This window comes from Myotis davidii, unplaced genomic scaffold (genome assembly GCF_000327345.1).
Source record: "Myotis davidii unplaced genomic scaffold, ASM32734v1 scaffold330, whole genome shotgun sequence".
Classification (NCBI taxonomy): Eukaryota; Metazoa; Chordata; class Mammalia; order Chiroptera; family Vespertilionidae; genus Myotis; species Myotis davidii.
Genome location: NW_006283770.1, coordinates 1,085,313 through 1,098,347, shown reverse-complemented (window position 1 = coordinate 1,098,347; position 13,035 = coordinate 1,085,313). Strand labels below are relative to the sequence as shown.

General features: G+C 36.9%; 1 protein-coding gene across 1 annotated transcript in view; it reads right to left on the bottom strand.

Annotated features, from left to right (window-relative positions):
- Window positions 1-8,859: 8,859 nt before the first annotated feature.
- DCDC1 (doublecortin domain containing 1) overlaps window positions 8,860-13,035 on the bottom strand; it is a 162,780-nt gene continuing 158,604 nt past the window's right edge. The window contains exon 15 of the mRNA XM_015566272.1: window positions 8,860-9,054. Within this exon, the coding sequence (XP_015421758.1) occupies window positions 8,860-9,054 (195 nt within the window). The remainder of the gene's footprint in view (window positions 9,055-13,035) is intronic.

Sequence of the window (13,035 nt, the reverse complement as noted above, 5' to 3'; positions counted from 1 at the left end):
TAGAAAGAAGTTTCATCCATCAATGCACATATTGTGAAATTAAATGTGGGCAATTTTCTACCTGATGCTGACATTTCTGATGGCATTATCTACATGTTTGAATATTACTTCGAAGTCCACTGCATGGCAAACAGTCCTTCCTACATTGGGTATTTGATAGAGTCTACCACTCTGCTTTAATCTAACTCTCAAACCTTAAGACTTGACTAATGAAATGATTTCAATCTCTCTGAATACCTGGTGATGTGCTGTCTCCTTACTTGTCTTTCTCTCTCTCTCCTAGCATTACAGACACATTTGTTCATTGTGTCCAATGGTGTCCTTTTTAAAAGAAGTATTTGTTTAACATAGTCTGAATTAATGTTGGCCAATTATCACTCTAATTTTAGCAAGACCTAAATGGGGGAGGGGGAGAGAGAAGTTGGCAAAAAAAAGTATAACTAAAAGATTAACATTGAAATAAGGAAAACAGTAAAGATTACCAGACAGGTAATGGAAACCAATAAAGCAGGCTAAAGCTAGTGTGAGGGTGGCAATTGGGAATGGTGGAGAATATAGCAAACTGGAGGGTATATGTTCTATCTAAATGGGGAATCTGTTCCTGCATGACTGGTGCCATGAGAGAATGAAAGTCCATTGCACCCCATTCTTCTTTTTTTTTTAAGGAAAAAACAGAAATGTGTATTTTTGTGTGAAATCTCCGTATGTCTATAGGTTTACCACTAATTCAAAAAATATAATAATGTGCAGGCCAAACAAAATCCATGGTTCCCCAATATTTAATTTAATCTCTATGTATGAATGTGTGTGTGTGTGTGTGTGTTGCTTTAATTAGTTTATGAATTTAATACTAAAGGCCAGATTCTACGTACCCACATTCTTTAAAAATTAAGCAAAATTAAGATTTAATGGTGGCCTGAAGAAGAACTTTAGTTCTTTGATTTGTTTATAAGATGACCAAAAAAACTTTTGGAGGAAACATATCTTTGACTTTGAAGTTTATCATTTTTATCACTTTTAGATTACTCGGTAACGACATCATTGTTCTGCCTTTCATCCACTCATGGTCAGATGCACATCACAGAAAAATACTAAAAAGACAAATATGTGCAAGCACTTGATATATTGAATAAGAATAAGATGAGTGACACCAAATGAGAGATAACTGAACTAATGAGGCATGATCTGTTTACAATATTCTTTGTGAGTTGTCAAGTTGCTACTTTAAGTGCTAGTTCTATTATTTTTAGCATATAAAAGCTATGCCTTGATTCATAGCTTTTGTGAAAATTACATTATACTACTTAGGAGAAGAAAAGAAAATTTGTGTCCAGCAGCTGCTGGAGACATGAGGATACTTATTATTGTTTATAATGAACTACGGTTATGTTAAAAATAAATGTCATACCGGCACTTCACATGCTGAGGAATAGATAAACATATTTGAAAGCATAAATCCAGAGAGAGGTAAGTCTGGATCCTTGTTGCTTTTTAAAGAACAAAATGTAGCTTCACAGTTAATGAGAACCTCTAGTTTTCCAAATCTTCTGCTATTTTGTCTCATTCTTACAGTAGATTTTGTTTTTCAAAAAAAGGTGAGTTGCATTAATAAAAAGGCAAATGATCCTCATTTGCATAGAGATCCACCCTTTCTACTGCCCATGTCTCCCTCTTGCCCCCTCTCTCTTCTTTCCTTCCTTTCTAAAGTAAACCACATCCTTTCTTGTCAATAGAGATTTTCAAATAGAACTACATTTTTAAGTTTTTAATCATCTCTTTCCTTGCCCATGCTCTATTCTCCATAGGCAACAAGGACATCTAGTTTGAGGCTTCAGTCCCACCCAGTTCTCAGACAATCCTGGCAGAGTAGCATGTGAAGAACTTCAGTGGGCTGAGACCACACCAACACTAGTTTAGTATTCAGTTAGCTAATACTAAATTTAGTATTTAGTATTCAGTTTAGTATTCAGTTGTCATTCCCGGGCATGAAAAGTATGTCCATCAAGTGATATGTAAAACCTTTCCAAACACCTGCCATTTCAACTAGACCACTGATAACTCTCCCATGGAGAGTGGTCATTCTTCACCATGTCCCTGCAGCAGTTCTCAACCTGTGGATCGTGAACAATGAAAATACATCCTGCATATCAGATATTTACATTATGATTCATAACAGTAGCAAAATTACAGTTATGAAGTAGCAACGAAAATAATTTTATGGTTGGGGGTCACCACAACATGAGGAACTGTATTAAAGGGTCATGGCATTAGGAAGGTTGAGAACCACTGTAAGGTAACCACTTAGTCACTCCTTACCCATCGAGTTGACTTTTTGTTTTATTTCCTCAGTTTTGTTTTGTTTTGCTCTGCTCTTTTTAAATACAACTATTGAGGAATAATTGACATACAATATAAAGTTTTTCACATGTCACTAATATTTTGTTCATTTTTTTCCAATTTTCTCTGTGGCTTTCATTGTGAACAGTTTATATTGTTTTCTCTTCAAGTTCATTAATATTTTCTCCCACAATACCTAATCTGCCATCAGTCATATATTTTCATTTTATAAATTTCCATTTTCATCTCTAGAAATTGGATTTGAGTCTTGTATATCTTCCATGTCTCTACTTAATATGTTTAATCTTTTCCCTAGCTTCCTAAATATATGGAATACAGTTATAACAATTGTTTTAATTTCCTGTATGTTAATTCTATAATCTGTATAATTTCTGGGTCAGTTACAATTGCCTGATTTTTCTATTTGTTATAACAAATAGAGCTAAAGCCTCTGTGGCTCCATGTCCCATGGTTTGGCCTTGTCATTATCATCATACGTTGATCTTTGATATGTCTCTAGTTTATAATACTGATTCTGCTGCAGAAATCATGTTACCCATTCCACATACAGCATCACATCAACCTGGAACTTGATTTGGGTTTGTTTATCCTTCCTTGGGAACTGTGTGTTTAGGATACTACTAGCACTAGCTAGTTTGCATGCTGCCAAGCTAATGCCTCCCTCTTCCTTTTCCTATGTTTCTCAATGAATGTACCCTACTAATCCACTGAAATATCTGCTACTATGCTTGACACTAATTGGCAATTGTCTGACTAGACTCTGACGTACAGACATTGTAGTGTTGTGGCTAAGAGTAAGTTGTAGACCTGATTGCTTAGGTTTGCACTCCTGCCCAGCCACTTAGCAGGCTCGACCTTGAGTAAATGATTGACTTCTCTATGATTCAATTTCCTCAACTGTAAAGATAATTATAATAATATATACCTTCTCCAGTTGTTGTGAGGATTAAATGTGACGATATAATATAAAGAAATTAGAATAGTGTTGGGCTCAGAAATTAATTTTTGTTAGAGTACCAGGTACAGCCAGAATTTACACATGTGAATCTGACTCTGTAGATCACATTCCTAATCATGATCTGATATTCTAACACCTGTTGAACAATCTGTTTCACATATTGGAGAAAATTTCCCTTCTGTACAGAGGCTGGGCTAGTTTTTCTGGTGTTTAAATGCCCTAGTTCTGGTTTCAGCCCTAAGCACAAACCTACTGCCTATCCATCCAGGAGTAGCTGGGTAATAGCTTTCTAAGTCCTGAAGTACAACAGGGTTTATTTGTGTCAACACAGGTGAAATTAGAAGATAAATGAGCAAGAAACAATATTTCCAAACTGCTGAGTATAAACGAAGTTTCTTCCTAAATTTTTAGATTTTATTTTTTATTTTTTTAATCTCACATCAGAAAAAAGAACAAAACAAAAAACAGAAAGGGCACTTTCAGTGCTTTACAAGCCATCAATACCTTGTCGCCTTAATTTTTATTTTACAGTTCAATATTTCATATTTAGAAGATGGAGAAAAGGTTAGGAGTGCACATAGAACATTAAATTTTTAATTATCAATCAAAATAGAGATAAAGAAATGAGTTCAATAATTATAGAGTAAAGCAGCAGCTTGTCTACAGAATAGGTACATGTTGAAGGCCAACATTTTGCTGTTTAAAATATCTAAGAATCACTATCAAACTAGGTGGGATATGTTTTCAAGCTTATTTCAGATTAGAAAAATTAATAATCATGTTGTGAACATAAATTTAAACACCTAATGAACATTCTATCTAAGCAATATGATTTGACTGTTCAGAAATTTTGAAACGAACATTTATTGTTTTGAGCTAAGTAATGTATGGGTATTACCTTTTCTGGAGGATTAATTTATATCCTTCCAGTAATGTTCCCTCAGTGGCCTTGACTCTGATTGGATGACCAATAGCTAGGCAGCCCTGAGTTATGGCTCGGCTCAAGATCATTCCAGTCTGCCAATGAATAGAGAGGGGAGACAGGTCTAAATAAGTTAAAAGAACCAGAAAATTCAACAATGTGTCACAGATAGTGAGGTCATTATGCCTGGATAACCCCGGATATTAACAGTTGCTGAAAGTGAAACACTACCCACAACTTAGCAGTCAGTGAGCCGTGCTCAGAATCAGTGAGCTTCCCTGTCCGACAAGGGTGGCATTTTATAGTTCAGCGCAAAATAAAACAGGGCTTGATATCTTCATTTGTCCTTCCTTTCTGTGCATATTTCACAGTGCAGCAATTGGGGGTCCATCACATGTCACTTCTTGTAGTTATAACTACAGAACTTCCTTGAAATATGCATGCACAGAAAAAAAAGTGCAGTGAACTGAAGATGGAAACAAATCCTTAACCTTCACACAACGTAAAGCCTTGCTCTGGGTCGAAATACCACGGGTTAAACATTTTAAGATGACTAGTGAGCTGCATTTGTTTTAAGTGTTGAAATTCTTTAAGAAGGAAATTGATGGGAATATTGTTTGACTGTCCATGTAACAATTTTCCTAGTGAATTAACACAACATTTTAAATGTGACAACAACTGAGGAATTCATTTACACACGAGAAGTTGTGGCATACAAAATTCTCTATTTTTACAGGTAAAAAATTTTACTTTATAAAAAAGTTCTAGCTAGTTTGGCTCAGTGGATAGAGTGTCAGCCTGCAGACTGAAGGATCCTGGCTTCCATTCCGGTCAAGGACATATGCCTGGGTTACAGGATTTATCAACAGTAGGGAGGGGGCGGGGGGGCGTGCAGGAGGCAGCTGATCAGTGATTCTCTCTCATCTTTGATGTTTCTTTCTCTCCCGCTCCCTTCCTCTCTGAAATCAATACAAATATATTTAAATAAATAAATAAGGAAAAAATATTCAATCTAAAAACATTTTCAAAATTGTTTTCTTTTTTGCATGTAACTTATTTCTCAATGTTTTGTGGTGTGGGGAAGGAATATATGATGACTTAAGAAAATATTTATTTTTAATTTGGTTCTAATATAAGCACTGAATGGAATCCTCACTTGATGATGTTACAGAAAGGAAACGTCTGGGGATGAGAAAAAGAATCGCCATTTATTAAGCACTTTCTATCTACCAGACACCATGCTTGAACCTCAAACATGCCTTTTCATATGACTAACTTCATTTTATGGATGAGGAAACAGTGGCTCAGAGCAGCTAAGTAACTCTCCCCAGATATATATTTTGAATATCATAAACTAGAAACAGATACCAGAGAATTACAAAATAGAAGATCTAGGAAAGAATCTTCCATATCTACGGGTCCAATTGGTGACACAGGTGTTCAGTGCAGTGCTAAAACTAAAACACTTCCCTCAAGCTCATAAATTGGTCAAATATAGAGCAGTGTCCTGTATTACAGTGAGAAGATGTTTTGAATCCAGAGAGACCAAGAATCCTTCTTCCACCCTTACTAGACTCAGTTTTTTTCAGCTACATAATGAAAATCTGCAGTTTGTATAAGATTGAATGAGATAAGTGTGCATATAATGCCTAACATATAGCAGATGTTTAATAAAATGGCAGATATTATAATCAAATCAGACACAAAATACAACTTTAAAAGGGCTAGTACTTCAAGTCTCCAAGTTGGAAACAGATTTAAGAAATATCTCATCTAACCTCATTCTGCCTTGTTATGTAAAATGAATACTATTTCTTAGTACCTTTATGCCATAATTATTCTATATGTTTGTTTTGAACTCTCAGGGAAACTAAAAATAATAATTAAGGGCAATCTCAGATTTCACTGAGAAAATAGTTTTGAGCTCCTCTCCCCTACCTCAGACTAAGTAGCAGCAAACTTCCCTGGATGACTCTGCTCCCACAGAAATACTAAGAGGAAGCAAAATTAATCTATAGTGAAAGATGGAGGGAGACAGAGGGAGGGTAGATACGGGCTGTGCCATCTCTTTCCAGACATAAATATTTGGTAGCAGTTACAAAACATATTTTAATAGTAAGAGAGAAGGGGAGGGTGATTATACGCTCTCAATTTAAATCAGATCCAAAAGTAAAATAATAAAGTAAAAAATTAGTGCTAACACACAGGTATAAATCTGTTAGGCATTGTTCACATTTTGTACTCAGGGATTTCTTCTAAAACTGTCCTTACAAAGACCACATGCTGTCATTATATGGTGCTAATCTACCAGACTCCATAAAGCACAATAGTGAAGACTGAGAGTGGGAGCAAATGACATTCAGACAAATCTCAGGGAAATGGCAAGTCTCTGGACTATACTTAAGCTCTAATCTGGGCGTAGATAGACTCTGGAGTATGAACAAATCAGCGCATCTAAAAGTGGACTGAATGCTCAGAGGGTGGTCTACAGCGTTCCTCTGTAATAGACAACCCAAGTGCAGAGAAAGAGCATTTATTAAGGCCAGCAATTGAGCACACTTTCACTTGCATGCTTGTGTGCATGGGGACCAGGTGAGCACATGGTAAGCCAGCCAGCACAGGAGGTCACTCAGGGACAACAGACACTCTCAGGTACCTTCATGATCAGCCACACACTGGCTGCAGGCCACGGGGTCGATGGCACCATCTGACATCTGCTGCTCTCTTCACTACCTGAGGAGCCCCACTTTCCAATGGAAACCGAGGCATGAAGGACAATACTGGAATCCACCTGTACCATGAGAACAAGTGTGCGTTTTTAACAGATTCTGAAGGTTAACCTTCCTCAACACACTTACCCAAAATAAGTGATCCTGGAACATCGTGTTCCAATTGAGACAGTCGTGCTCAATCCCACTTGATTCAATTCAATTGATAGCTGTTGAGCACCGGTTCTGATAGGCAGGGCCCCAGACTGTGTGATGCATGATATTATAAAATACAGGGTAGGATAAAAGCTTTACAGTTGTTCATATGGAAAATAATACAATAATTAATAAATAATAATGCATGAATAAACTCTGTGTTTCATGTAGTCACAAATGTAAAATTACTTTTGCCTCACCTGTATTTTTCCTGCCCTAAAGAAACTCACAACAGTAGAGGCAATAATACACATACACATACACACACACACACACACACACACACACACACGCACACACACACAATTTCATGTTAAACTCCATATGGATGAATAAATAGTACTCTAGTATTCAAAGAATGGTAGGGGTCATTTCTACTGGAGCAACAAAAAGTGGAGAGTCTTGAAAAAAGTAACATCTGGACCGGACCTTAAAGGATAAAGACAGATTGACAGGAATAATAAAGAATATAAAGATATTCCAAGTAAAGGCAAGGATGTATAATCAACTTATCTTAGGATTTTTTGATAGGCTCAAAAATTAAACTTGGCCAAACTGTAGAAGGTGTCCAGTGTAAGGCTAAGGAGTCAGACCTTGGTAGGGAGCCAGTGAACCCTTTTAAGCAGGAGGGACTGGATTACAGCAAATACTAGTAGGTTGATATGGCAAAGGGTAGACATAATGGATTGCAGAATGGAAATATCAAAGGCAAGGAGAACAGTTGGGAGCCCACATAATCTCCTAAGAATAAAAGGTTATAAGTTGAGACTTTAGTTATAGTTGTGCGAAAGGACAGGAGGGGAATGACTGGGGAGACACTGCATGTGTGTTTATCAGACTACATAGGTCAAAGGTATTGTGCACCTTCTACCTTTTCTCACTTAGACTTGATTCTCAAATTCATAGGTATTTGTATCACCTGTAGGAATTCTATCCAAATTTAACACTTTATCTCCTAACTTACATGCTCATTTTCTCTGAGTAATCATGCTAAGTTTGTAAGTACAAGTATTTATTTGTATAGGATTATGGGAACATGACTTTCTGCTTTAAACCCAATAAATGATGTTGCTTCAATAACAATCAAAACTATTCTCTAATACTAAAAAGCGTAAGTTGGTACTAATACTAGCTATTTGTTGGGTGGCAAATGACTTCTTAAAATACAAAAATTAAATTATAATTTAAAAGATAAAAATTTTCAAGTGTGATCAGACGATAACAAAAGGGTAGAACTAATATATTGGGTAATTATTCTATAATGGAAGAGCATTACTTCTCAAAAGAAGAAAATGTTACATGACCCCTGCATGTGAAAATAGAATTTTAGGGATACAGCAACCCCACCACGTAAGCAGATTTGACTTATAGCTCTTCGATTGTGTATTCCCCAGCTAGCCAATTGTCGCTGGATTCAAGAGGGGAATCGCCCGCAGTCTCTCAACAATGATAAACCATACTCTACTAATCCATCCACCGCAGGACTCAGCATTTAAAGTAACACTCTTACTCCACCTCCTAACTTCAAGTTGCCATCACACTCAACACTCTCCCCTGCAACTGGGAAGAAGATTGTTTTGACTGGAATTAGTCAGACAGAAGGAACACACTGCCAACTGCTTCTTTGTACAGCACCTGCTGCCAGCGCCTAAATTCTTGTTATCTCCACAACATGGTTTAATCTTTTAACAGTTGGCTTATTGGTGAAGAGCAGAGGGGTCCTTTGTGTCTGTCTTGGGTTGGCACCCAGTACCAACACCATGCTGTTCTTTGAGAGATAGTTTGCTGGACAGTTCCCAAGTGATTCTGCATAGACGAGACACAGTCAGGGCCACTAGCTCAGCTGCATTTCGTGTTATAGAGAAAGAAAATCCTGCCATGTCTGAGGACACCTAAAACTGACAATGGCCATTAAATTTCTCTTCATGACTTCACCTTCTTTTTTTCTTTTTAATTTAATCCAGTTGCTTAGCTTTAGACCAAATATTTGTGAAGGTGGGGAAGATAAAAAAAACAAAAAAACAACTGTGAAAATTGGAATTCTGAAAAACAAAAATGCTCTGACATAATATACTCTGTGTGTGTGTAGGTGTGAGCCTGTGCACACATGTGTGCATGAACAGGTGTGTGTGCAAAAGCATCTATGTGGAGACTGATTTCTAAATCCATGCCATCAGATATGCCATTAGAAAATCCTTTTAAGTCCTATTGAGAAACAACACAGGAAATTCTCTCTTATTCTTTTGAATACCTATTTCCCTTTAAATGACCACTATGATAATGCTTGCCTGAATAAGCGGTGCTGATAGAGAAGCTGCCATTGATAAAAATGAAGTGTACACATGCTGGGCCAGTGAAAACTTGTTTAATTTTATTTTCCCAAATCACTAATGAAAATGGAGTAGCCTTCAATATTCCTGTTCAAAATTCTAAACAATAGGGGAACCGCCTGTCTTGTCTTACAGATCTATTGAGGAACAAAATACAAAACAATAAAAGTTTTCTTGAAAGGAGAAGCTCATAAGTCAAACACAATCTCCATTCCAAACAAGTTGTTTGCTACGTAGAAATTTTATACTTTTTCTAGAGAATTTAGGGCCAAGTCAAATAATTTGATATGTAAATTAAAATCACAACTATAAGAAATGTTCTAAAATCTCTTTCTTCCTGTCTCTGATGTTCACTCCTATTGTTTCCGTTCTCTGATCAATCCACCCCACTCCAAAGAGGAAAACTGAAACAGTTTGAAAGCAGAAAATATCAGTGAGCACATAATGATGCAACCAAATAAAGCAACTATAAGATCTAGGTAAGCAGTCTCTAAATAGCCTCTAACTATTGATCTAAAAATATGAAAGGGACTTGGGGTTTTATTTAAAGTCCTGTATCCTATCCTAACAGCAATCAGTTCAAATTTTAAATTAAAATTTTGTATTCTCCACAATACGAATTATTTGTAAAAAATACTATTTCTGACTGGCTTGCTCTCCAAAGAAACAGGACAGTAAAGACTTGTTTGCCTTTCCCAGCCTCCTTTGTGCAATACAGAATAATATATTCTGCTAGCATCCATGACTGCTGAATTCATTAGTTAACTTGTAATAACCACGCCATGATTCAAAAATTACAACTTGGTATTTTCTTGCTGTTTTCATACTGAAAGTTGTCACTAATATCCTGATGATGTCTGATCATACTGAAAGGCTAGGATCAAAATATATTTCCTTTTCCTTTTGCAAACTATGTGGCCTGCCAAACACTGAAGTGTCCATTTTTCTGCAATATTTTCCCATAACCAGGCATATGATTTTTTCTTTTACATTATCTAATGTGAAGTTTAAATTTCATCCGTTTTATGGAAACATAATTTTATTGCCCTTAAATTGGGGCAATCTAAAAATGCTGCCAATCTAAGGAGCAATACAGAACTGTTGAAAGATGTATTTGCCAAATAGTTCATTGTATTAGGCTCCAAATCTTCTTTAGAAATGGATAAAAGAGCAACAGGTTGTAACTGTCAGGGTTATATCTGTCTCCCACCTTAGGAATAGGGATTATATGTTCCAAATTGCTCTCTGTGGGAAAGGGTTTACTTGTCAATAAGAGATTTGAACAAACAGTAAGGGGTTGGGCACTGATATCTCTATCTCAAGCCAATTTCAAAACATACCCACCAAGAATATTGGCTTTTGCCTCCCTCCTCTCTACCCATGTTTTAATCCTCTTAGTATCTTCTTTACTGCAATGAGCATCATGATTCTACCATAAAATGCCCTACAGGTAACCATCACCTCTGCTTGAATCTCTCTTTAAAAGTGCCCTTTTTAAAGTTATTAAATTACTATTTCCAATGCACTGATCACCTCTCTGTATATAATCAGAGACATTATTCTGAAAGGATTTTAAAAGGTTTCATAACTAAGAGAAGGCCGTTTTTCTTTGAAAGCTTCTCTTTACGTGTCAGGTTATCAAACTTTTGTTTTCTTATAATACTGTTTTGGTTGGATTGTAATTTTACTCAAAACCAATTTCTTCTTCCAAAAATACAATAGTGTACAAACCTTTATTTAAGATGAGTGCTTTCTCACTTTCACTGAATCACTAGAACCAATTAATCATGACGCAATGACTGTGGACTGTTATTGTATCATTTTCAACATTAGAAAATACAGTTTTCTTTTAAAGCACTTTGACTTAAAATCAAAGAGAGAGCCACCTTGGGGTTCTTTTCCTGTCACAACTCTTTAAAATTCCATTCTTTCAGGTTTGAGCTGGCTTCTGTTGAATGAGTTAATTCACCAGTGAATTCAAGTCCATCGAGCTAACTCTGGGTATTTAGAGATTGCAGCAGAGACAGGAGGGTCAGGATGCCCTCTGGTGCAAAGGAATTTCTAATCTAGCAGAAGGGTAAGTACTAAGGACCTCCTGGATTATCTTCCTAACACAAGGATCAAATCAGATCTTTCCTCTGCTTGTTTCCAATGGATCCTTGTTTTCTACAGAACACCCAGAATCCCTAACATCAAGTTAAGACCCTTTACGATCTGATCTCAACATCCTCAGTGGAATCTACCATTCTTCCCTTTTTACCCCAATGTGACCTGAAATAGGCCTAAACGTGGAGCACTAATTGACTTCAAATAATGCAACAACAACGACAAAGTTGTAAGGGGGAACAGCATCAAGCTCATTGTGACTATAAGTGGCCCAGAATTGATGCAATGGGGTTATGAAGACCAGAGAGATCCTATCTGGTTTGGGAGTGGGGGTGGGGTAAATAAGATTTTATGAATCTGGTACAGATCAGATAAGGTTAGAATGACGGGCAGGATTTCAACAAGCATTTGTTGAATGCCAACTATATGTCAGACATCGTGCTAGGATATGGCACAAGGGTGAAAGAGAAGGCTGGGGTTGGTGGCAAAGAAAGAGAGGTTGAATTCCAAGCAGAGGGTTCCACATGGACATAATAACAGAAATCATGGAGTGCTTTCAGAAAACAACAAAGGAACAATCTGGCTTGGCTAACACACACATATTAGACAATAGAGAGCCTTGTAAGATAAGTCACAGCTAAATTTTAAAAATCCTTCATCAAAAATATATTGTGCACTTGCCGTACAGTCAAGACTTTGTGCCAGCACTCCAGAATACAAAGATGAATGAGACACATCTAAAGAATTCTCAATTTCAGGGAGGATAAAGGCACAAAAGCAAATAAATGCCAATACCAAAACACAAGATCTAAGAACAATTTTCAAAGGAGTTCTGAGAATACAAAGTAATTTGAGGTTAATTCTCTCTGGAGGATCTGAAAAGGCTTTATGGAAGACAAGGAAGTTGAATGAGGCCTTAAGACAAACACACACACCACACACACACAGACACACACACATACACACACACACACACAGTAATGTTAGGGGTTATTTCCTAGGCAAAGAACAACACATGCCATGGCGTAAGTATACCAAAGTGAAAAGCATGTTGTGGGACACAATTTATTAGCTCTGATTGTAGTGTATGAAGAGTTTCAAGAAGAGAAGATTGGAAAGGCAGGGGAAGACTGGAGGAGAATCATGAGGTTCACTGAAGGCCAGATGAGGATATGCAACTTCAGTAGGCAAACAGCCAAGCACACAAGTTTTTGAGCAGGAAAATAATGTTACAGCAAAAACCTACTAGTAAAAGGGGCCCTAGCAGGTTTGGCTCAATGGATAGAGCGTCAATCTGTGGATCAAAGGGTCCCAGGTTTGATTCTGGTCAAGGACATGTACTTTGGTTGCAGGCTCCTCCCCAGCAACCAATCGATGTGTTTCTCTCACATTGACATTTCTCTCTGTCTTTCCCTTTCTCTCTCACGCTCCCTAAAT